Consider the following 26709-nt stretch of genomic DNA (forward strand, 5'->3'; position numbering starts at 1 on the left):
AGTACCAAAACCTTTTCTCTAAGAGCCTCGAGGCTGGAAGCTCTGCCTTTAATTCACACCTGTGTAAAACAAAACGCATGTCCTCCAGCAAGAACACACAGCAGAGAGGTGAGCTGGGACAGAGCATGGCAGCAGCAGTTACCTGCGTGCTTGTTGCGCCGGTGGCTGACCCTGGGGGTGGATGAGCCATTCCCTCGTGGCAGGAAGAGTGCTGCTCCTTTCACGGTGAGGAAGCTCTCGCTGATGCTGCAAGGGAAGAGACAAGAGGTGAGCGAGAGAAATGCTACCTTGATTTTAAAAGGAGACAAGCAATGGAGAGGTTCAACCCGCGGTGCTGTTCTGCCCGCAGAGGGGGAACCTGAGCAGGAGGAGGGGATTAACTATGGCTACATTTTCCGCTTGAAAGTCAAGATGCACATTTCTAAACGGTGATGAATAGGACAAGCCCACGCATTGCTCTAATTACAACTCCGTTAAGCCCAAGCTTTGTGGCTGGGACACAGCTGATGCCCCCTGGGAACAAACATCTCGCTGCAGCAGTTAGCTTGAAGAAAATGAACACATGGAACAGATTCAGAAGTACTATTTACAAATTGTATGGTATTTAACTCAAAGACTGATAAATTAAAAGCAAGACGGCAATGCGGTTAAACTCAGGCATCACTCGCTGCCCTGATTTTGCCCTTCATGAGGTCACATGAGGACAGAGGGAAGTGGCAATATCAAGAGCCCTCAAGTTCCGCCAGCAGTCAGTATTTTGAGCACATTTTCCAGCAGCTCTCAGGGAAGATGCTGCGGCACACAGAAAAAGCAGGGCTCTCTGCAGATGTTGCAATTAACCCATCCTGTTGCACAGCGAAGGGTTCCTGCCCTTCTCAGAATTGATGAGATAGTCATACGTGCTTTGAAGAAAGCCAGGAACAATCCCACAGTCAACAGGATGGTTGATGAGTATGATAAGACAGGATGGGAGCGTCCCTGGCAGTGTGCACCCAGCAGTGCCGTGCCTTGAGGAAGGAGCTGGGTTTGTTCTCTTCAACCCAAGAAGAGACCAGGAACTTCCGAGCTCCTTTCTCTGCTTAAACAGATACAAAAATGATTACTTGTTCCCTTTCCTTAAGGCCAAGGGCTGGGAAATAACAGCCATGCAGCAGGAGAACCCAGCACGGGCAGCATTGGTGCACCAGGGCAGCACCAGCACATGTCTCCAGAGCTCAGTGTGAGCAGAGACAGCAGCGTGCAGGAATCAAACAGGCCAAAACCCTAGGGCCAGCATGGCACAGCATGTTGCATTTCTCACACCCAGGCTGACCACTCTAACTACAGCTTTGCCTATTATGTTGCTCTACCTGCAAGAGTGCTGAAAGCTTCAGCTCCAGCTGGATTTCCCCATAACCTCAAGCACGTGACTGGACACCTCTCCATTCTCCTACCAGGGATATCAAACAACGAGGTTCTGAGCTCCATCAAGGCAGGTGCACGTGGGCACAAAGGTCTTTCATAGGGCCGTGGCACATCCAAACGCCCTGGCAATCACAGTGGCGTGCACCCAGTTCATTTTATTAACAAAGCCTACAAGTTGCAGTAGCAATCCTTCAGCTTGTGCCTGCACCATCAGGGACATCCCCAGATGGAAGTGCTGGTACCAAAGCAGTGCTTCCAAGGGAAGGATGCAGGCACCCAGGTCTCTCTACACACAGGCTAACCCTCAGGGCTGTGTACAGCAAAGCAGTACCAGGCACTAAGAAAAACAAAACAAACCCCACAACAACGGGGAAATGGGAATGGCAAGAGAAACCTCAGCATGCCCTGCACTGACACTTGTGTAACAGGGTCAGCTGGCAGCCCTCACTGACAAGTCCAGGCCTCTCTGACAGCCAAACCAGCAGTGAGCACAAGGCAGAGTGGAACGAGGGCTGCTCACCAACAGGAGCTGCTCACCAGCAGGGGCCCTGCGGTGCTGTCAGCAGTGGTGACAACGCTGCAGGCAGCGGGGAAGGGAAGTGGTTTTTGGGCTCCTGCAACTCAGCACTTCTGCAACTTCAGAAACAGCACAAGGAGAAAAACAAACACAGCGTGGGAACGCGCTCCAGCTCAGATGTTTGACGCAAAACCCCTGCACAGATCACACAGATACACGGAGTCACAGAGATGCTCGGTGCCAACTGCACCCTGACTGCACCAACATACACACCAGCCCCTCACTGAGCCTTCCTGTCCCCTCCACTGGCTCCAACACGGACATCAGCTGAGCAGGAAAATGAGAACTGCTTTCTGTTTGTGCTTTGGGATCACGGCTTGACCCGCAGCAGCTCTGAGGCACCCTTCCAGAAAGAGAGCAAAACATCCCCCAAAGCAACAGGGAAACACGTTGTGCAAACCAGGCTCTGGAATTCAGGGCAGAGAGACACACAGAGTCATGTTTCCTACAGCAACACAGGGTTCACCAACTAGAAACGGGGCGGCTCGTGCAATTAAGATGCTTACGAAGAAATCCGGGCACTTGATGTTTACAGAAGAAACGCGATTCTGTGCGTTGTTTTTCAAGCAAAATTCCAGGATGGGAAGCGAGGCTGCGAAAGGAATTTGCTCTACAGGACAGTCCCCAAAGGCTCTGGGTCTCCATGTCAGGATGTTCCCACATGGAGCCCCACATGCCATTCTTGCCGCACGATGCACAGCCTGGGCACCCATAGACATTCAAGATTGAAAAGGAAAAACACAGTGTTTCGACCAGTTATCTTCAGAAAGAACACCTCCTGCTTGACACACGCTTGTCTTTTACCCCTCAGAATCAACACAGTTCTTGTTGATCACCGTTAAACCACACGACCGCCTCTGCAATCAGTGATGGGAAGCTTAGTGTTGGCACACAGCACGTGTCAGCTCAAACCACAAATCCCACTCTTTGTGCCAGGGCTGCCCCACGGCTCTCAGAGCCATCACAGCCCCAGCCATGTTTGGCCTGGCAGGCACAGCTGTCACCTGCACCACGGAGCACCCCATGACTTTAAACACTGCCGTAACCCAAGTCACGAAGGTCACCGTGCTGCCCCACACCTGCCAGGCCCTATATTTAGGCTGGGCACTTCAGAGATGGAGACCTACAGCCTGACACACTGCACCGGCTATCCCATGAGCAGAAAACAAGCTGAGCAGTGCCCTGGCACACAAACACTGCCCGACAGCCCCTGTCCCCAAGCCATCCTCATGGCCCCGCTGCTGCCCAGGTCATGGCACAAAATGGAGGAGTCACACCACCCCACTGCCTGCCCTCAGCACAGAGCCCCAGAACAAAGCACCAAAACAAGAGTCACTCTGTCTCCACGCAAAGAAATCAATGTTGAATAATATAAGCCTTCCCTTTGTGCTGTAGAGAAGCAGATGCTCGTTTACCAAAAGCATTTAAAATAAATAAATAAATAAATAAATAAATAAATCAGCCAGAGGCCATCAGATTCCACTCATGTAATAGAAGGAAGTTATCTGCTCACTATTTTAACTTCTGCAGCACTCAGCACTTTCATTCTCATTGCTTTCATTCTCACTGCATCCTCCCCGCAAGGATGCCTGATCCCAAAGACCAGGCAAAAAAAGCAGGACAGCCCTTCCCCACCAGCAAAGTGAACACAGCTCCAGACCCATGTTAAAGCAAAGTACCACAGCATCGCTTCAGGCCGACCCCACGGTGGTACCCGGCTCCAGAAGCAACGCTGTGCCAGTGCAGGGCAGCGCTCTGGTGCTCTACTGACAGTGAGACATCAGCAAAAGCTCTCCACATCAAACCAGGAGACCTAATTCTGATGCATTTCAAAGCACAAACTCAGCACCACTTCCCAACCCGGCTCTTCCCCCGGTGATGCAGCCAGTTCTTCCTGAAGGCAATACTGCCGCGACTCCGCTTTTCTGTCAGCTCTCTGAATGGGGATCAGCTTACCAGGAGCCCTTTATTCCTGAAATAATTTCCACTAATCACTCACCACGTGCCACATTAAACAGAAGCTGATGGGCTGTGGGGTGTCTGACAGCACCACTGCATCCCAGGGCTTAAGTAAAGGCTGAAAGGAAGGGCGGGCGAGAGGCAAAATGAACACATGGATGTCCATGTAGCAGAACTACACATGCTGCAGTGTTCCTGTACAGACACTTGCAGATTACTTAGCAGTGTGGAAGCATTGCTTGAACCAGGCACACTTCATCTGCCCACAGGAAAGGAAAGGAAGCACACACAGCATCCCCAAAAGCAGCCCTGCAGCGGTTTGGCATCTATGACTCCACTTTACCTTGCTGCTATTACCTCTGTCCGACTTCCAGCTAAAGGTGAGCTTAGCAGCGGTCTCGAGTGCACTTACAGTGCTCCTAACTCGAGGTGAGGAGCCTGCAAAGCTCTGCCGAGCAGGTCTCAGTCTGAAAACCCATTAAAGTAAGTTTTATTTTATAAAAGCTTCAACTCCAAAGAGCGGAGATCCCAGATGTGTTTATCCACGCTGCAGTCAGGTGCTGAATTTCATCAGAATTAGCACTTGAGGCACTTTGGCAGCCAAGTCTCTGCAGCCCTCAACACAAGCCTTCCCATTGCCTAAAAGCATTCAGCCCCGGTTAGAAACCACGCACTGAAGGAGTAGGATTGGTGGAATGCTGAGCGCAGCTGTGGGGCACAGAACCAGAGAAGTCCCAACAAGAACAGAGCGTACTTTAGGGAAAATCATCAAATGGATGGGGTTGGAAGGGACCTCGAGGAAAAGGCTCTTAGAGAACTTTAAAAACGGCTCTAAAATAGAAATTTGCTTAATTTTGAGCTAGAGAGACTTATTAGAGACTCTATTTACTCTCAGCTCACAGACAGGTGCTCATCCTGTGCTCACCCTACTCGTTCCAAGGCACACAGATATTCCTCTGTTGGCTTCTCAACAACCTTCCCATCACAGTACAACGGCAGGGCAGGAGCGGTGCTGACAAATTGTTTGTATTTAGGCAAGCTGGCTCTCCAGCTTTGCGACACACAGAGGAATGCAGCTGCTCTGCTTTGGGTTTGGGATTTCTCCACTTCTTTCTCAAAGCAAATAAAGGGAGAAACAACAAGAACAACCCGACAACAACAGAGCAGCCAACAAAACTCACAGAGCTTTAAAAAGGAGAAGTGAGAAAATCAGCTTAGGGCACTGAGTTCCAGAAAGCACGCAAGACATGAGCAGACTAAGTTCTAGAGGACAAAGGTGAAACTAACAATAGCTTTTCATATCTGCAACTTTGTGCAAATGATGTCTACCCTTAAACTGTGGTTTCACAGAGTCATTTATCATTCGCTGAGCACAAGATGCTCCTGCAGGCCCACCTGCCCATGGGAGGCTCCCACCTGGATGGATGGGCACGGAGCTCTGAGCTGCTGCCCGCTGCACAGCACCCCGCTGGGCACTGTGGTCCTGCCCAGCCAGCTGAGCCCAAACATGAACTGAACTCAGTCATCTTTGTGACCACACCAGAGCTTCACCCAAAGTTCAGACGCAACACTTTTGCACTAAAAAGCTGGAGGTGTAACAGCATGCAAAGCAAACCCACAATCAGGCAGTTACACCGAGCTCCTGAGAGCAGACAGAGCCCACCTGGAGCAGCACCATCTGAGTAGGGCCATGGTGTGAAGGGCTTCAATGCCAAGTGACAAAGGTCATTTGTTTAAAAGAAAGGACTGAATCATTCATGGTTCAGCAGTCTGGGGATTTAACCTACTTCTTACGTGGCTTATTGCAATGAAAGCAGGAGACCCCAAAGGGTTGAGCGTGATGTTGATGAGGGCTGAATAAGTATGGGATAAACAACTGAACATGCTGAGTAAGGAGCCTGTGGGCTTACTGTACCTAAAAATGCCCAGATTTGAGAAGCTCCCAGCACCAAGAAGCTCTCAGGGGCAGGAATCCTCCATTCCCCTTAGCCAACACCAGGGGAGGGCACTCACCCACATGGGCTTCTCTTCTTCCCCAGCTGCTATCACTTGATGTCCATGAACCAGAAGGCTGATCCCTGCCACAGACACCTGGTTAATCCCACACAGTGACCATTCCCAGGCTCCAGTCATTTCCCCACTGCACGCAAAAAGCAAAGCAGTGACTTCTGAACACATCAGCCCACGTATCTGTGGAAATAGAAGGCTTCAGACAGCTGCTAAGAAACACCGTGGCTGGAAACCCCAATTGCAGAATGGCTCTGTACACATCAGATCCACTACGCTGGAGAAAAACTATTTGCTGAATGAGTTTTAAGCCCATAGGGGCTGATAATTTAAATACTTTGCCAGAGTGATGCAGAGGAGACAGCAGCCCTGCACAGCTCATCTAGACGGGATCCTGAACCTTAAACTCCCTCTGGCCTCACAAACAAGTCAGAAGCAATGTTTCAGGACAGTCAGCATGAAGTTGCTGTAGACAATTAAGCAATAGTTTAGCTAGGGGCTCTCTGACAAAGGTAGGAGGGAGTGCAGTCCTGTGAAACACCCCAAGGCAGCCCACGAACCGGCCCCAAAAGGCCCTTTTCTGTGATAATCTCCCTCTGGTCCCTCTGCCTTGTAATCCTCAAAAGCATCCAAAGCATTTCCAGAGTCTTGAGCATCTGCAAAAGCTGCACGAAGAGGCAGAGCTCCGAGGCAGCCCCTCAGGGACCGCTCCATAGGAGCTGGCAGCCAGCAAGGCTTCATTGGACACTGGGCTCCCACCAGGATTGCTGGGCGGGCACAGGACTGCCCTGCAAACCCTCCTCTGCTGCCTCAGGCCTTGCTTTCTGGCTGACAACCACCCCTGTCTTTCTCCCAGCCCCCCCCCAGGAAGCATCAGTGAGACAAACTCCAGGAGCTTCCGGGGAGTACAAGGAAAAGGCAAACAGGAAAAGTCCTTCGGAACAGCACAGCCCTGGCTGAGTTAATGATCAGCTCAGCAGGCAGCACACTGCTTCCATTCAATTACTGCAACTTATTTGCATTGCTTTTAATAACCAGAGAACATCACAGATCTCTTTCCATGCTGCGTTTGATCTCACAGAAGGATGGGACCAGCCCAGCAGCCCTGATGCTGGCAGCCTGCACGCTTCTACTGCTCTGCACACACAGCTGGAAAACTCCGTGCAGGTGCTGACACTGCACTGAGCCCCGACTCGTGAGCATCAGCCAGAGCTGGGAGTGAGGACGGGGATCACTGCTGCTCCCTCTGGGCATCCTCAGCACTGATCCTCAACACAGAGGTAGAACACTTACACAGGCACAGCACTTAGAGATGCGATTAAAGATTTCCAGTAACTCGCTGCTTGGAGGAGAGAAGTCTGGTTGTGCGGAGAGGTCGAGAGATTTTGGCAGCAGGACACAGTGAGTAGATAGAAAGGTTGTAAGGTTTCCCATGCGGTAAACAAATAAATACACAGCTCTGCATGCAGCAGCCTCACACCCTGTGATGTCAGCAAAAGGCACGAGTTAAGGTGTGTCACAGTGACGGTGCTTCAGAGAGCAGAGGACGTGGCCACGGGGCTTTGAAGACACAGGAAATGGGCAGGGAGGGGAAGGACAGGGCTAACGCTGCCTGGGTATGGGGACACGGCACAGAGAGGCCTCATAAAAACTATCAGTTAACATTTTGGAACAGGAAACAGTGGTACGAAGCAAGCAGGAGAGCCATGGGAAGCAGCAAGCAAGTTCACAAAGCTCCATTTCAGGCTGCAGAAGCGCTGAGGATGAGGCAGTAAACAGCGCTGGGGTGCTTCAACATGTGGGCACAGGGAGGGCTCCCACTGCTGCTGTAGCTGAGGCAGAGAGAAAATGGTTAAGCAGCCCCAAACGCACAGCTGTGCCCAGCAGTGCCAGGTCCTACTGCTGCCTGCCTGCATCCCTCACTGCTCACAGGGATGGTGACACAGTGATGTGGCGCAGCAGCTCAGCGGGGGCTTCCACAGCACCGCATGGCCCAGTCCCACTCCCTAAATAAAGAGGAAGGTGGGCAGCACAGGGATCCGGCAGAAGAACAGCATTATCACAGGGCCACGGAAAAAACACTTCAGGACACTGATAATGTGCTAGGATACCTAAAACTTGGCGAAAGGAAAAGGAAGTGATTGCAGACAGGAAGAGCTGATCTATGGCAACTTGTCCGGGCTTCTCCTGTACAAAATCCTTTGGTATGTGCACGCTGCCTGAAGTTCTGCTTTTTTCCTCCTGTCTCGCCATCAGCTGCTTCGGAGTTTCACGAGACTGAAAGAAGCTTTGAATCCCACACCAACGAGCTGCAGCCATGAGTTCGGAGCTTCTGCCAAGCCTAAGTGTCTGGGACTGCAATGGGAGCCCTCATGAACCCAAACCAAACGAGCCCCCGAGCAGCTGACTCTGTCACTGCCTAAAAGTGTCAACAGGAGCAATTTCTGCTGAGCTCTGACAGCCCGAGCTGATCAGCCAAACACAGACTGCACTGAAACCAGAGGTCCTGATTGCATTTGGGCCACCACAGCCGTTCCCATCTCACAGAGAACACGTTTTCAGCAAAGCAAATCAACAAAATTGGGATTTTTAGGTCTTGGCCAAAAAGAAATAAGGACACCTGATACCATCTAAGCCTTTGGGAACTTGCTGTCAGGAGCAGTTCCTCATTACATCAGCCGCAAGCAGTGCCCTGATTGAGAACGCTGGTCCCATGTGAGCACTCTGTGGCTCTCACAGCCCTTAATCTCTCTAGCCAGGAGGGCAGCACAGGCTGTCTGATAACCCCTATCTCCCTCCCCAGAAAGAAGGACAGGCGCTCCTTCCAACCCGGGCTGCCAGTGTCCCCGTGCCCTGCCCGGCTGTCCCCGCTGTGGGACACACGGAGTTATTTCCCATCCCGTCCCCGTGGAGCTTCGGGTACATCGCTGTTCAACTTTTGCTACCAGCAGCCACAGGGAATGCTGTAATACAACAGGCAACGCCACGAGGGGCCAAAAGCGGCCGGATTCAAGTACTTGGGGTCGTTTCTGAAAGGTTCAGGGACACGGAACGGAGCTGACTGCCCACGCTGCTCTAGAAGGGGCCACGGAGCGGCGGGACCGATTCCCCGATTCCCCCGCGGAGCTCAGCCGGGGCGGCCCCGCACCCAGCAGCCGTGCGGGAACACGGCGCGTGGCCAGAGCCTTATCTACGGCCCACATCGGACATCTCCCCTATTAATCCTTCGCACAAACGCAATTTGAATCGCCTACAAAGGAAGAAACGATTGGGATCTGTCCCAAAAGGTCTGCGGGCTGAGCGCAGGACCGGCAGCAGCCGGAGGTGCCTCCGGCTAGGCAGCGGGGAACGAGCTCCGGAGCGCCGGCAAAGCGCGGCAGGAAGGCTGCGAACTGCCCCGCGACTGCCGGCTAGGAAAAGTTTGCTGAGAGCGGCGGGGAGCCGCGGCACGGCGGGGTACGGCCGGGAGGAGCTCCCGCTACGAGCGTCCCGGGGCCGGTCCCGTTCGGTACTCACAGCTGAGCGATGGTTCCCTGCGAGATGACGGCGTTGTCGGAGAAGTAGGGGATCATGGCGAAGCCCCAGTCCCGCAGGCAGCAGGTAGGCGGCCGCCCGGCCCCGCGGCATGAGGAGCTCCGGCCGCCCCGCTGCTCTGCTCTGCTCCGCTCTGCCCCACTCCGCTCCACCACCCGCCGCACTGCGCAGGAGCGGCCCGGCAATGCCCCGGCCACGCCCCTTATGGGCACGACCACGCCCCTTTCGCAGCAGGCAACGCCCCCTTATAGACACGACCACGCCCCTTTGTACTTGGCCACGCCCACCGGCACGCACGTGGCGATTCGGTGCGGGAGGGAGCGAGCAGCAGCGGTGGAGGGGGCTGCCCGTTGGTGGTTGGTTCTTTGTTTTCCTACCCCTAGCTCCAGGTAGGGGAGCATGGGAGGGCTAAAAAACTCGAGGCTGGGGGGAAGCAACGCAGTGAGTGGTTTTGGGAAAGGCACGCAGTGTGTAGGAAATGACCTCAATTTGTCTCCTGCAAGAGAGAGGGGAAAGCGTTCTTGGCGACAACTTTCATATTCAGAAACTTGAATACGTCAAATGAGAAGAGAAGCAGCTGCCTTTGGGCGCTATTCCATCCTCAGCTCCATCACTCCCGAGAGAGTGGGAAGAAGGGAAAAGCCTCAGGGCAGGAATCTGGCCCATGGCTGCAGGGAATGTGGAGCACCAAGGGAACCCTTCTGCAGTACTCCCCCGTTTCAGCCCAGGAAGGGGGAGGGAAGAGAAAGCCTGAAGTCAGCTCATGCTCCGCTCCCCATAGAAACATCAGCCCAGCACAGAGGGGATGCACACAGAACCCAGTCCTGGTGACTGCTTGAGGTCTGATGCTGATGGGGAAGCTCCCATCCAAACACACCTCATGGGTTCACAGGGGACAGACGAAGCAGCACAATGCGTGATGCTGCAAGTTCCACTCAAGTAAGGTTTAGCTGTGTTAATGTAAGCTCTCTCATAACAGCCAAGAGCACATCTCTGGTAATGCTTCCTCACAGCTGCTAAAAAAAAATGCAGTGCCAGCTCACTGCTGTGCCAAAAAAAAAAGTCATTTTGTTGGACAGAAACGAAGTCAGTTGCAAAAAGCAATGGAAAAATCAGAGCATGAGAGAAATGGAGGTAACTCAACCCTCACCGGGGTCAGGAGGCTGGCAAGAACCTCACACGCAGAACTGACACATACCACACGTTCACAGCCTGAAAAACAACCCCAAACTTCTGCCCTACTCTAATGAGAAACTTAAGAGCTTTATGCACAAGTTGTGTAAGACCCAATGAATTCAGATAGAATCCAGACAAAGGTCAGATTTGTTACTTGCAACCATCATTAGAAAGGCAAGCCCTAAGAACTGGTGAGAACTGTGAGCAGCTACACGTAACCCACAGATAACAGGTCTGTAAATGAGTTAATCCTGCATTAATACCACCAAGCACTGTGTCTCCACACATGGGGAATGGCAGAAACACCCCATTTTTTTCTTTGTGAAACACCAGACCACAGAAGTGGGAAATGCTCAAGGAAGTGCAGGCACTGAAGTCTGTACTCATAAAAGGTATTTGATTGGAGCGTGTTGCCATAAGGGTGGGAATGCTGAGGCTGACACTGCCCTCTGCCAGGTTAACGCTCTGATTACCAGCCCCCCTTTACTCACTATTTGCACACTCTGCAAATGTCACAGCTCAGGCACAGCCCCAGTTTGTTCGGGTGCTGCATCCCACACCGCAGGGTTGGGCTGTGGGGATGTGATGGAGCTGAGGCAGGACACAGGGCACAGGACAGCTGTTCCTCGCTGCAAGCAGGTGCACTCTGCTGGGACAAACACAGACGGAGCTCAAAGCGCACGAAATTGCAGCGATGACAGGTAACAGCCTAAATCACTGCATGCTGCAATAGGGCACGAGCACAGCCATTCATCACCACCTGACAGGATGTAAATACGTCTGTCTGGGGTCGGAGTGCTTCCCAGGCCGCTGTATGAACTGTGTTTTGCTGTGGGGGCAGGGGAGTGCTCACCTAAGCACCAGTCTCCCTCTGAAGAGCCCCAGTGAGCATCATCTATTACCATCACGTTTCTGGAAATGTATTTCAGTGGGTGAGCAGGGCATGGTTTGCTTCAAGTTTGCTTGAAATGAATGCGAGCACTCTACAAAAGCCAATGGATGTTCTTTTCCTCCAACACAGGAGGAAGAACCAAAGGAAGGTGCTACCAGAACCTGATATGGTATCTGATTTAGTGGTTGTCAGCCCTGCCCACAGTGGGGGTTGGAAGTGGATGAGCTTTGAGGTCCTTTCTAACCCAAACCATTCCATGATTCTATGACTGGTCACGTTCAGGGTAAAGAGAACAGTGGGATGTTGTCAGGTGCAGGAATTTTGGCCTACATCTATCAGCACCAGTGGAGGAAAAGAAAAAGCAGAACCTGGCTCCGCACTTTCAGATTAGGAAGAAAGCTCTGAGGCAGCTGCATTAGAAAACCTCCCCCACCACATCCTCTCTCCACTGGGAAATGAGCTGGCTTGGCATCAGGGCCAATGGGGAAAGAAGGTCTTAAGAGGTGTATTGTAGGAACCGTGCCAGATTCCAGCTGTTTGAGGGCCAGAGGGTATAATGCCCCTCCTGTGCTGCCATTCAGCGACCAGTGCAGGCTGAGAGCTGGGCAGAAAGGAACCTCACGAGGTTCAGCAAATGTGAGTGAAGAGTCCTACACCTGGGGAGGAATAACTGCACCCATCAGTACAGCTGGGAGCTGAGCTACTGGAACAGGAGCTCTGTAGGGAAGGACCTGGGTGTCCTGGTGGCGAGCAGGTTAGCCGTGAGCCAGCAGTGTGCCTTCGTGGCCAAGAATGGTACCATGAGGACTTGACCATAAACGACTGCAGCAAATCTGAGGGTAAGAAACCCATCCCTTGAGCAGCAGCTCCTGCATGAGGCTCCTGCTGCAGACCTACTTTGGGGAGAGGAGCAATGAGAAGGGTGCTGGATGCTTTCAGCACAAGAGAGAGACACAGCTGTGTTATCTGGTCTCATTTATCAGGAAAACACGAAGCCATTGCAGTAGCAGTGGTCATAAACAAGCTGATGCACGCAGGGCAGAACGAGATACTGGGGAAGAAAGCAAGCTTTCCCTGTGGTGAGAGGCATGCCACCCACCAAGCACAGGGCAGCTCTGTTACACACAGCAAGGAAATCTAACAAAGTAATTAGAAAAGAGGCTGTATCTAGTTGAAAAAAAGAAAAAGGAGCGGGGAGGCAAAATGAGGGAAAGCATGCAAAACTCTGCTCTAATCCTGAAGAACCAGTCAGAACAGGAAGCCACGCTCTGAATTTGGTTATTTAAGCTGTCAAAGAGTATTTCTGTTTTCAGCTCTTGTGCAAAGAATCAGACAGGAGCAAAGGCAGGGCGATAAGCATCGCAGGAGGAACAGACCTTGTTTTTAGAGACCGTTTGGTCAGCTGCCCATCGTGATCAATGAGCGGGCTTCTCAGGTGAGAATTCAACACCTATTTTGCAATATTATCACTTCATTAAACCCTTCCCTCACAAAATCCACACCCAATTGTTGTATAGTTTACTTATCAGTAAATCGCAGAGGGTCTGACACAGAGGTCAGTCTCAATTACACCCAGCTTACAGCTGCAGAAGCAAAGAATGCAGCGGGGATGGGAGCAGTGGTGGCTGTTGCTCCTATGGCTGATGCTGGACGTGGCAATGCATGGAGAAGCTTTGGCTGAAATGCTTCTAAATAGTTAATCCAGACCCTTGCAAACCACTACAGCACTGCTCCAAGTCCAGCAAGGACAAAGCATGCCAAAATGAAATGTCTGAGACCGTAAAATAGGTGATGTGTTATTTGAGTGACCTATAGAAAAGAAACAGGTAAATCCTCTGAAATGTCAAAAGTAATCCTATTTTTAAATTGAATTTAAAAGGGAATGTTTCTGATGCAAGGATACCAAAGAGTTGAAGGGCAGCGAGTCTGGAAACCCTTGTCCAGATTCTCAAAATATATTTAAGTTCTGAAATCCACACAGGGCTGAGAACTCTGAGAATTGCTGCTTGGCTTCCAAGCCTTGACAAGGTGCCCTTGGGAACCAGAACTGCTATTTTGGAATCTCCCTTTCTACTTACAACAGGAGTCTTCCTCAGCATTGACTCCTCTCCCCTGGAGCACCTGGCTTGTGCTTGGCAGGAGACACAAACACGTCTGGAATCCCAGCCAGCCACTCCTTCACCGACCTCTGAAGCGGCAGCACAAGTGCATGGGGCAGCTGCTCTGGGTTAGCAGACCCACTTGGTAGCTAAAGGATCTGATCCTCCTTCATTCCTTCCACCTCCTAGTCCCTCGTTCCTCATTCTCCTCCGTTCACACACTTTCAATGATAAATCAACAAACTCTGCACAGGCCTTCATGCTTTGAGCACGCTGCCTGTTACAGCACAATATCTTTACCTTGATGGAACTTGGCAGTGCAACAGCTAATACCGATTTGCTTGTCCAGCTGTGAGGATCAAGTCATGTCACTGCTTACTGTGAAGCACAGCCACGTCATTGGACTGGACCGAGCTCACTGCGATCACAAAAGGCTGCAGGTAGTTATTGCCAACCTAACCAGAGAATCATTTGAGTTGGAGTGGACCCTTAAGGATCATCTGATCCAACTCCCCTGCAATGCACAGGGACGCCTACAGCTCCATCAGTGCTCAGAGCCCCTCCAGCCTGACCCTGGCTGTCTGCAGGGATGGGGCACCACCTCCTCCCTGGGCAATACGTGCCAATGCTTCACTGCACTTATCACAAAAAACCTTCTTCCTTACATCCAATCTAAATCTTTCCTCGTTAAGTTTGAAATCAGACCCTGTTAGTCTGTCCCCTTATTTCTTACAGCCCCTCTTTATAAACTGAAAGGCTGCTAATGGGTCTCTCCCCAGGAATAAACCTGATTTTCCCACCAGTCCTATACCTTTGCTCACAGTTTGCTGGTAGAACACCCAGCACTGAAAATGCAGACTTGCATGGACTGTGATGTGTGGCCCACAGAACTTTTCCTGGAGGTCAGCTGAGCTGGCAGATGAACAGAACACTTCTTTATCTCGGTGTTCCATTCTACACAAGCAGCTGTAGTAAATGCCACTGGGACTGGGCTGTCACTGAAAGGAAAGGCAGAAAGATGGATACAGGAAATGCATTCTAAAGATAAGGTTTGTGCTACAGGAGCTTAGTAATCTCCGGCATGGATAAACACAAGCTCTTCCGTACCCCGCACACGCAGATCCCTCTTACTGGAGGTCTGGAGCTAACCAAGCGCCTCACAGACCCAGCAGAACTTCCAGCTACAGCTCCAGTACCAACAAAACAAGTTTGGCAGCTGCAGCAGCAAGCAAGGGAAGCACAAGGCAGGCAGAGGAGCCAGAACACCCAGCGTGTGGCTTTTGGAGCCCCTCGTAGCACAGGATGCGCTCAGGGTAACAGCAGTGTCAGCAGCCTGTCCACCAAATGGGGACGGTCCTCATCTCTAGAGTCACACACCTGGATGGGGTGAGTGAGCTCTGTGATGTGCCATCACCCTGCACCCAGACATGTCCCCAGGCACTGAGCAGCCTGCAGTGGGTGTCAGTGTAACCATCCAGCAAGCAGCCCTGCAGCTCACCTCGTGCAAGGAAACCCAAGCGCCAATTCCACGCGCTATCGAGGCAGTTAAAAGCAACTCTTACACTTTTAGCAACCATGACCTTCTGTATTAAATTGCTGTCTCCCACTCCTAAAACAAAAGGTATTTACTCCCAGCTTGAAAGCTTGAGGCATTTTGGCACATCCAGCTGTTATCATAGCGGTAATCTGATTTGCTTCCCTTCCCAGCTCACTCCTGGAAGGAACTCCTTTGACTAAAACAACAAACCAGAAGGTGAGCACACATGGGCTGCAAACCTAACGCAGTGCACCTCCCTCTGGACTGGGGCAGATGAGCTCTTCAGGAGAACATTTGCATGTAATAAACCCAATTCAGGACAGGACCTGATTTCTCCTCTGGAAGCCCGAGGGAACACAGGCTCCATGTCTTTCCCTATACACACAGACTGAGTGCAGGCCATAACAGCTCAAAGACTTCATCCCTGCAGCTGGCACTGGCCTATGCTCGATGTGCTGCAGGTACCGGGCAGCTTCAAATGCTGCATTTCAGCTCAGAGACAGCATTGGGAGCACAGGCACTGCTGCAACCAAAGCAGCCAGCACTGGGCCATCCTGCCAGCACGCAGCCCTGGAGATGTCACCATCAGCAAAACAAAGGTGCTGAATGCTCACAGCACAGAGCAAGCAAAGCTGAATTGATATACCAGCTGGTGTAAGCACAGCTCGAAGCTCTGTATGTGGGCATTTTAGGTGACTTTTAACAGCATCAGGATGATGCAAAGAGACTATGAATGCAGATCTTAGTTCAGTGCAGCAGCAACAAGTCTGCAGATAGCAGAGGAGCAGGCCAGTTGGTTTACGGCTTCCAGATAGCCCAATAAAAATGTCTAGAAGGCAGTTATGAGGGCAATAAATGTAACAAATTGATTGTTCCGTACACCTGCTTATGCAGTAGCTCCTTCTTAGTATCATTAGCCAAGAATTAGGTGAGAAGTACAGGCTCAGTCAGGGGCTTGTGCCAAGGACTCAGCGATCCCACCCCAATCTACAGGACTGGTGGTAGCTCTGGCAGGGCAGTGACCTGCCCAGCTTCTCCTGGAGCAGGGCTGGAAACATTCAGACAGACCCCAGGGCAGAGGTGAGGAGGCAGCTGTGGAGATGGGCAGAGCGAAGCTGGGCGCTGCTGCTCTCCTTGTGCCCACAAACCCCAACATGGAGGCGAGTGCGGACTCGTCACACCTCTGCAGAGCAGGTTTAAGTTCAAACAAGGTCTTCGTGTTTCCTTCCCCCTGCTGTGAGCCTCCAGTCGATGCAATCACAGCCCTTAGAAAGTGCAAATAGGTCAGCACCCGGACAAGCTGTTTAAGGTATGGTGGTCTTGATGCTTGTAAGTACAATTCAAGTTAGAAACTCAGTTCTCTGCCTCTTTGGAGGATGCTTGAGGTCGTTGCTCTCTGTGCTACTGCCTGGTGCTGTCACAATGCCAGCCTTTGCTGCATGTTCCCCTTCACCTCTATACATGCCTCTTATCTCGGCAGCGAGCAAAGGCAAACAGCAGAAGCCTTAACATCAGAGCCTGCCCAGCCAGCCACAGCACTGGCAGCTGTTGGGCTGGACCTCAGCAGCACATCTGCCATTTGACAGCAGTGCCAGGACCCCAGAGACAGCCCCTGGAGGATGGGAACATGGGCTGTGCTCCCATCTGCAAAAGCCCCTCCATACCAAATATGTTTCTGTGCTTATGCACAGTAACATTGGGTCTTCACTTGACTCCCTCACAAGTAATGCCAGGTTTATATGCTACCATCCCATTTAACAAATACTGATTTTTTTTATTAACTCAAACGTGCCTTCAGCCACAGCAGTGCTCTTGCATTCAGTGGCCAATTAACTGGCTGAGTTTGGACATGCTTGATGCCAGCTACACTACCTTGGGGCGGTGATGAAACAAATTCTACCAAGAGACAGAAGGAGTCCTTTGGAAGAAGAGTGCTACGAATTAAAAGAAAATTCCTACCTGAAGCACTGGCAGCTCCAGGCAGATCCCCAGGCTGCACCTCGGGCTCGCCCAGGTCAGCAGCAAGCAGTGCCAGAGCCCTTCATCAACACCTCATCTTGTCTTTAAAGCCAAACTCAGTCCATCACCTCACCGCTGTCTGGATTTTAACAGCTGCTACTTGCCGTGCTCCCTTGAAATTGGGGATTAGAAAGAAGCACTCCTTTCTGAGCTGTTTATAGACAGCTGCTGCTCCTCCTCTGCAGCTTCCTCAGGTTGATGACTTACCGTGTTTGGCTCTTACTTTTATCCCACTGTAATCATACATTCAACAGCACCCATGTGTCTGCAGGAGGGACCCCAGCTCTGTGCAGCTCTCTGGGCACAGCATTCAGATCACCAGCAGCAGGCTGTCATTTCCTCCCCCAGTATATGAAAAAAAACCACGCTTCTTTCAAACCTAAGCTACGATTGCTGCTAAGTGCCCACAACAATTACGTCCCTCCCCCCCCCAACATGTTCTGTATGCTGAGACGAGGTCATGAGCCCATCTTGTGACTGCTGGAAGGCTGGGAGTGAAGTTAAAAATTTGAATTGAGCCGAGTTCAGCTTGAGCCTTTGGGACTGGTGTTTTCCAGCTTTCCTCACAGTCGTGAAAGATGTAAAATGAAGAAACAGATTCTTAAATCATCACTGAAGGGGAGAAGCCTGAGGGTGCGGAGCAGCCACCTTCCCACAGCCAGGGGACTGCACTGTCATGGGAACGTGAGCCACAGCTGCTTCTCCTTTTGCAGAGCCATCTAAGCTGGTCCCAAAAGCAAAGCCCACATTGCCCTGAAACCTTTTAAATATTGAAAATGACAGTTTCCATTGTTACCTACCCACACAAACAGCATTAAGCAGAGAACAGCCAAAGAGCACATGAAGGGAGAACTTTCACCTTTGCTTCCTCTTTTCTCCCCCCACAGGGAACCTTACTCCCTGCGCACAATTTGGCTGCAACACTTTAAGCCAAGAAAGAGCTCTCGATGCTGGAGAAGTGACTTAGTTCTACACTGACGTTGCTTACTGTAAGCATTAAGTTGAGCTGAAATAACGCTTTTGGTGGCTGAGAGGATAGGAGACAAATCTCCTGACTCAAAAGGCCTACTGTTGAGATGATGACTGCGTTCTGAAAACACCATTTACACTCACCACCATTAATACATGTCACCATCTACACTGACACATCCACTGCAGGGGCTCTTGAGGCATAGGCTCACCCTGCACTTCTAGAAACACTCTTCACAAACCCCAAAGATGGATGCAACCACGGAGGTGCAGAAGCACAGCACAGGGGTGGCAATCACTGCTAAAACCCCTCCTTGATCTTCCTTCCAGCTCAGGGACCCCTGCACTGCTTTTGAGGCTTTTCAAAATCAGACAACAAAGTGTTTATTAATATCAGAATATTCTGATCACGGGCCAAACCCTGAGAAACAACATCCATCAGTGGAAGACAAGGAGTCCACCACCAGGACATGCTCCCCAGACAAGGTGATGTCTGCATACACAAAGTGCAGGCTCACCATGCTCACAACTTGCTACAGGCACAACACCACCTCCTGGCTGCAAACAGCACTTTGGGAGATACACTCACTGACATCTTTGTGAACTGCTCCTCCTGTACATTTTAAGGTGTAAGCTGTTTTTTTCCCCATTTCCTGATGCAGCAATGCCTTTGCTGGGGCACCATTCAGATCACTGTTAAGCACTGCGGTTTTATCTTTTGTTTCGGGTGCTTTTTTGCAGCCAGGTACCCACGAGACAGTTACATGAGATTAACAAGGGGCAGAAAGTTATGGCAGATAACATTCCCAAGTAAAACAAACCAAACCAAACCCCACAACAAGCACTGCAGAACGTTTTGCAAAGAACAGCATCCTCTAAGTGACAATCTTACCTCCTGGGCTGGGACCGGCATTCTTCTTCCCCACTGTCTGCCTCCTGCATACATAGGAGAGAAAGGAAAAGAAGAGTTAACATGCTTTAATATATACAGCACCCAAAGATTTGCATTTCACTGGCTTGACAGCATAAAGCAAAGGAAATTCTCGCTGCTCCTGCGTGGAGCTGTCACTGCCCAGGAGCTCGCTTTCTGTTCAGCTGTCACTTCACATTCCCTCCAAACCCTCTTCACTCAGCACAGAGTGAAACTGCAGATTCCTTCTCTTCCTGCCAATGCCCCCACTGCATGCAGCAGCTATGAGCCAGACACGTAGCTTAATTCTGGGCAAAAATACTATTTTTTCTCCTTTTTTTTTTTTTAATCACTTTTATGTACACCATACTCATTGGTATTGCAGCATCAGCATTCGAATTTGAGTCCACAAAACCAGCATGTACTGAACCCACCCAATGGGACCTGGTGCACACAGAGCAGGAAGCTCCACCTGACACACCAGGCTGTGTTAAGTGCAAAATGAGTACATACAACCTCTAGCGTGCTGCTGAACTTTAGCAGGCAGTCCTATCACAGCCCAAAGCAATACCTCAGTAGAGAGATCTCAGCTATTAATTGCATGTCACAGCACATCTAAGCATCTATTGCCAGACACTGGCTAGAGATCGGGTACAGCATCTGCTTTTAATCAGTGAAAACTTATTATGCTTATGCAGATCTGCATAAGTGCTGCAGTGCTGAAGGTGCACGTGCAGGAGAGCAGGGCAAGCTATGGGCATGGACATCTCTGCAGAACACACAACCTGACATGTTTAAGCATCGAGCTCTGAACAGGGGAGGAGTACAGTAAGTTAACTTCTGGTTTCTCTTATTTAAATGATCTGAATCTGTGGGTATGAAAGCAGCTAGAAAACACATGATTCCTGCTGCTCTTCTATTTCTAAGAACAGAACGAGAAATACCATGAAGGAGTTCACATGGAGCCACTTCCAACCACAGCTTCAAGCTAAAACTTGCAGAACAACCATCCACAACAAGCAAGAGCTGGCACAACTGCCTTCTACTCATCACACCTAAGAAGCAGCTCAACATGCCAGCAGCCTGATAAGGAAGCCAGCGTGCTCACCTCCTCCCAGTATGAGTACCTCAATGAATTCCACAGCCAACACGAAGCAAGCGGTGGCAGCATTCAGAAAGGGGCAGAAGCACGGGGGAAGAGCAGCCTCCCGAGGAGCAGAGCAGCCATTGCGGAGCCAGGCTCGGTTTGAGATGTCAGCACTCACCCAGCTGAGTTTGAATCCCTTTGAACAATTTGCTATCTACCTCTGAAAGCACCACTTGTTGTTGTGTGTGTGTTTGTTGTTGCTGGAAGTCCTCAGGTCCTTCCAGAGCATAAATCCCCATCAGTTTACTATGATGAAGTTGGTGGGGAGTACAGGGGCACACAGAGAGGTGGACAAGGGGAAGAGGGTACACGTGGGATAGATTAAGACATTAAAAAAAGTGAGTAAATCAAAATGGTTCAAGAGCATCTAATTGGCTAGAGAACAAGTTCTCAAAATCACAGTAAGGAACACCAGCTGAAAGAGCACTTGAAATCTCTACTGTGCTCAGGAACCCAAACTATGCAAACATTTTTAGCATTATAATGAACGTCCATTTCCACACGCCAAAAAAAAATCCAGGTCACAGCAACTGGTGAGCTCAGTAGGCCACAACAGCCCCACAACGACCAAAGGTTCTAAACAAATCACTGCCATGGCATCACAAAAAATCAGTGGAGGAGCTCAGTGGAGGAGGCCAGACGGGACCAACCACCACCACCTGCCTCTGTGAAGCCCTCTCTAATATTAACTTCTGTACAGTGAGGTGATGGAGCACTGGAACAGGCTGCCCAGGGAGGTGCTGGAGTCTCCTTCTCTGGAGATGTTCAAGACCTGCCTGGATGCCGACCCGTGCGACCTGCTGTAGGGAACCTGCTTTGGCAGGGGGTTGGACTCAATGAGCTCTGGAGGTCCCTTCCAACCCCTACGATTCTGTGATTCTGTGATTCTGTAGCAGGTCTGCACCAGAAGTGGCTGATTGCCTAAAGAGAAGCGTCTGTGGAGGCTGCGACCCACGGCTTGGCTGCAATGACGGGTCACCCCACTAGAGGGAAGGGCAGGACAGGGGACAGGCGGCGGACACACGGACACATGGACACACAGCGGCTGTGCTGGGGCTCCCATGCTACACAGCAGCGGGCACCTCCAGCTTTTACTGCTTCTGGATTCCCAAAGAGAAGGAAGCACAGCTGGCAAGCGCCAGTAAGCACTTAGAACCTGTGGACTCCTGGGGAAAGCACTGTGAGGAACCTAGGGCAGTAGGGACAGCACTCAGAGATGCAACCCGGGACACCAACACTGACTGCTCCCACTGCAGCCTTCTGCACCACACAGCCAGAGCCAGAACCAGGGCCAGGCCAGAGCCAGAACCAGGGCTCCACGCATTCAGCACAGCAAAGGAACCGACCCGGAGCCCCAGGGCAGCCCCAGGCTTCCAGCCCACAGAGCAGAAGTGCGGCCCGGGGGAAAGCGCGTCGCAGAGCGCAGAACTAGGCCACATATTAAATGCCGTTTAAAGTGGAAGATGAAAAAAATTCCATCTCTGCTCTTTTTGGGCCATGTAGGACAGAATATGCAAAACATTCATCCTGTTTGTGCTTTGATCTGCTGCCAACTGTCTGTCATCAAAAGGGCAAGGGAGAGGAGCGACATTTCTGAGCGCTGCTCTGCTCTGTGCAACGGCAGTCGCTCCGTGTCACGCAAGCGGCTCCGCTCCTACCAATCTCCTCCTTGCAGACTGATGCAGTGATAAACAAGATCCAGTCTGCGCTCTAATGCACAGGATTGGAGGTGTCTGCCTGTGCTTAACACTGGGAACATCAGAACGGCTTCTTTTGTTCCAAGAGACAGCATTATTAGGGTAACATTCACGGCATTTCTAACCAGGAACACTTCACACAGACTACACCCTGCAAATATGTCCTGCAAGCCTTGAAAGTGATTCCAAAGTAATAATTGTATGTGATTTTGTGCCAACATACCTGACTGTGCAGGCAGTGCCTGGGAAATGCTTCTATTGGGAACAAGCTGCAGCCATCGATACAGAGAGCACTGCCAATATGGACCAGGATGCCAGGTTGTTCCACTCCACGAGCCTCAGCACTGAGCTGACAGCTGCTAAGTACACACTTCAGGCATTGAGGAACTTCTCCCCACTTCTCCATTTTCTAAATTTTGCCTGGGTGACACTTTCTGCATGGGCAACTTCATTGCTTTCCAGTGTCTGAGATACTTTTACAGAACCCCCTGCGCAGCAACAAACACCAGCAGCGAGAGATCCTAATTCCTTCCAGGCAGGCAGAAGCAGGAGGTGGATGTGAAGTCATTCTCATTTCACAAAACTGTTAAATTTCAAAGTGAATACTATGCTTTTTAAAATGATCCTTACTTAACCAGCACAGAGGTCTTGTGCAAGAGCAGAAACACAAAAGCTATTACAAAATGCTGTGACAATTTGAGGCCTTTTCACCTCTTAGCAAAGAGTAACTGGCAGCTTCTTACTGAGACAACAGAAACCTAGTTTATGTGAATCCCCCCAAATCCATACCAAGATTCAGATGTGATCGTGCCATCACAGAGGCCTTTTACCTGTCAAGCCAGCATCACGTGAACAACTGCAGACCCAGACTCAAAAGAGGTAATCAAAGAAGAGGTCTAAAATTAAACAGGCAATCTCCTCGTTCCCTGCCTGCCTGTCCCTGGGCCAGGTCCCATCCAGTTGTTCAAACACACACCAAGTGCTGCTGAGCCTAAAACAACCTTTGCAGGGAAGCATGCAGCTGCACTGGGAAATCAGAGGCTGGGCAGCTGACTGAAGCATGCAAATATTTCTCTCTGTTGCACCCACTGATCTCCCCGTGCATCTCTGCACTACAGCTGCACTGTGCACTGCAAGCTGCTCCATGCAGGACTTCTCCTTGGGTGTCACCAAGTATGAAGCAAGCTTTTCTTCCAGCACAGTCACCAGAGATAAGAGCATTTGTTGCACATGTGGGTTCCTCAAAGCTCAGCTCAACCGCTGACACTGACACAGTGACATAGAGCTACTCCATGGTACCCAAGTCTGAGCAGGACTGCCACGAGATGCCCAGAGCTGCACCTGAACAGAGGCCTGGATCATCACACAGAACCCAAGTTCAGCACCTTCCAATATTCAATAGACTTCTACTTGACAGCATGCCCTGTGTAGGGCTGCTTCTGTCAATGATCTCAAAGCATTTGCTGGAAGAAAACAAGACACAAACGTTTGAGTCAGATTGCCAATTATCTATTGCATCTTTCTGCAGCAGAGACGTTCATACAGTAGCTTGAGTTGTATCAATCTCTTAAATAAACTGTGTTCACATAAAGCCCACACATGCTGCATTTGCAGTAAGTCTGAAGTGCCAGCAACAACACTGGCTGGTAAAGGGAAACAAGGACTGACTTGAAAACCTGGGCCGAGAAAAGGTTCCCTTTTTGGGGTAGGAAGCCTGAGAATGCACCCAAATTCACCAGCAGGAGTTCCAGGGCAGGATGGGGATGCTGAACTAACACAGCTTCCAGGCTGACTTTGTGTGGGAGCACTCTGCTGGTGCTGTACATGGGGATCTGCCCACAGCAACAGCCCATGGGCAGGCAGAGCCCACAGCTGCACCTGCAGAACAGACATCCTGCAGGCTGCAGGCATTTGTGTGAGCTGATACAAGCAGAGTGGTGATATAAGGAGATATAAGGAGATGTAAGGAGAGTGGAGCCAGGGCTCCCCTCCGCAGGACGGGTCTCAAGGCTGAACAGAAACCAGTGCTGCTCAGAACCCCCCCAGTCTCTGGAGGTTAACCTTAACCACTATTGAAAACGATAAAACTAATTAATGGAGTCCCCTACGCTGCAGAGGAGAAGCTCATAGCCACCTTTTGAAATACTTACATTTGCCATCAAACGCTTTAAAAATAGCAGCTGCTGCCAGGAAGCCTTCGAGTTTGACATAAAAGTGCTTTAGACAGCTGAGCTGAGCAAAGTAGGCCAGGGAAGGGGAGGGGAGAGCTGCACGGTGCTGTGTGTAGCGCTCCTACCTCTCCACAGACACAGGGATGGGGCAGAGCAGCAGCTTTCCCAGCAGTTTCTCCCTCTCCCATCACTATTTGTATGATACGTTTTGAATGAACACCCTTTTCCTCCTCACATTTCTTCCGTGCTTGAGGCCCCACATACGCAGCCGCTCTCTGCAGCCAAGCCTTCATTCAGAGGTTGGCATTCCTTCCAGATTGTTTTCTGTATCACTTTGCTGCATCAGTAATTGGTATATTTAGGTCAAAGACATTGTGCTCTTGCTCTGGAGAAAGAAAAAACAAGTTCCTTATCAGAGCTTTCATCTTTCTGCTGGAGCTCAGGGATTTACACAAACTTCGTCCAGATTGGGCCTCACTAAAAACACAAGAAATAGCGCTCAAACATTTGGACACAAGAAGCTTCCAACTGGTACAAGAGTGAGAACGAGGAACAGCACGACATGGCCGGCCACGCTACAGCACGAGCACAGATTAAAAAGGAGATTACTGTCCACTGAATTGCTGCAATGAAATAAGCTCGCCTGATGGGGAGTACAACAGCTTTTGCTTTAATCCCAGAGATGCTCCCAAGGGAAAAAAAAAATGCCACAAACACTTCATATTGACATTAAAAATCTCTGCACCACACAAAGCGGCGCGATGGATGATTTCTCTCTAAGTCGTGGCATGTTGCTTGTCACCATCTAGACAGATACAGACACAAAGAAACAAACCTGGCATCTCCCTAACAGACTCCTCTGACTTTCAGGCAGACATCTGACATCATGAGGATTCTCTGTGAAACGTAGGGCTTCCCAGAGCCCTGAAGGTATCCCTTCAGCCTACTTTCAGGCATAGATAATGATAGATAGGCAAAGATAATGAAACGGCCCACCGGACATCCCGAAATCCACAGGTATCCATTTCCACTTACATTGATGGGATGAGCGTGAGAAAACTCACTGACCCTAACAGCTCCAGTTTGCATACCAGGCATTGTTGCTGATGTCAGAGGTATGGTTTGGGTAAGACCAAGTCAAAAACTCACACGGAGGCTGATGAGTCCCAGGGCAGGGCTTCTGGAGCTGGGCACAGGGACAGCCCACTGCACAGGTTAGCACGATGAGAACCCCATCACCAGAGGCACAAGAGGTGACAATCACAGAGGTGAAGCTGTCCCCAATGGTTAGGAAGGATGGGTGCTCCACCAGCTTCTGGTTTAAGACAAAGCTCAGTTTCTCACTGGAATGGACAAATGTTAAGCGTGCTTTGAGAAAGAAGGAGATATTTGGTTTTTGCTCCTGATGCTGCAGGGCTATTTTAGGAGGAGGAGGAGGAGGGTGGAAGGAAGGGAGGTGCATAGCAAAGGGAAGGGTCTTTGTCTTGCAATCAATCAGCCACCTTCCTGTTAGCAACAAGTTCACAAATAAAAGCAAGTTGGGGGTTTTGGTTACACCTAGATGCATACTCTCAGCTCAATCCCTATAGAAGTGATGTACGTGCAGCCATTCTCATGCAGGCACAGCTCAGCTCCGCAGCTGTGACTTTTCCCATGGTCACCATAGGGTCACTGAATAGAGCTAAACGCAAACCTCCCCTTGATGCAATGAGCACCATGGAGGAGGTGGGGACACAACCAAACTTACAGCAGCAAGTACGATGGCACCTCGTGCAATGGGGGTGGAGGGAAGATGAGAAAGGAAAATGAAGCTGAGGAGTACCAGGAGGCTTTCCAGAGTAGTCAAACATGAGAAGAACGGAGATGCATAATGACCGTCCCTCGACTTTTGTTATTTCTCCCAGCCAGCTCCTCCAAAAATCTGTTATTGTTTATTTGGGTATCTGTCCAAACTGCTGTGGGAGGGAAACAAAAAAGGCAATGCTGTCCAGCTCTTAATTCCTGCAGCTATCCAGCACTCTTCATCTGTTAACGAACCAATGTCCTGTTTCTCTCTCTCCAGAGGCTGAAAGTTGAGAAAAACAGATCTTAATGAGACTCCAGCAAAGCGACCTGGTGCTATTTGTCTTTGGCCAGGACACACTCACCTTTGCTGGTTGATCCAGGCAGGCAGGGCAGCTCGGCCCCACATCTCCCTTCAAAGACCAAACGCCGGGTAAGTGGCACACAGCTGGCAGCATCACTCCTCAAATGTAAACCTCTGTGAAACACCACAGTGCCATAAAGGCCAGGCTGTGTCAGAAGCTGGAAGCAGCTGCCCATTCTCCCATCCAGACGTCAGAGCCCTACGTGCTGCCCAGAACAGCTTCAAACACACGCGCTGTGCTGAAGGCAGGAGAAGGACATCAGCCTTGGCATGAGGCTGGGCTTGCCTGACCCCTGCAGTTCAACAGATCCGTTAGATTTGTGGCCCTGCAGCACTCAGCTGCGTAATCCCAGCTCCTTTGTGCCATCTGTTGTCCCCTCAGCAGAGCAACCATGCGCTCTCCCCAGTAACAGGGTGTGCTGATCCCCCCCTTCATCTTCCACCAACCCTGCAGACTACCAGGAT

The 26709-nt window shown here is 50.7% G+C and overlaps 1 protein-coding gene across 1 annotated transcript in view; it reads right to left on the bottom strand.

Moving 5' to 3' along the window:
* The window catches only part of SSH2 (slingshot protein phosphatase 2), a gene marked incomplete at its 3' end in the record, with an annotated part of 69714 nt that overhangs the window by 27134 nt on the left and 15871 nt on the right, over window positions 1-26709 (bottom strand). The window contains exons 2-3 of the mRNA XM_079545113.1: window positions 19066-19109; window positions 143-246 (exon numbers count right to left, since the gene is read on the bottom strand). Of these exons, the coding sequence (XP_079401239.1) occupies window positions 143-246; window positions 19066-19109 (148 nt within the window). The remainder of the gene's footprint in view (window positions 1-142; window positions 247-19065; window positions 19110-26709) is intronic.

The sequence above is a fragment of the Tetrao urogallus genome (assembly GCF_951394365.1).
Source record: "Tetrao urogallus genome assembly, chromosome: 20".
Classification (NCBI taxonomy): domain Eukaryota; kingdom Metazoa; phylum Chordata; class Aves; order Galliformes; family Phasianidae; genus Tetrao; species Tetrao urogallus.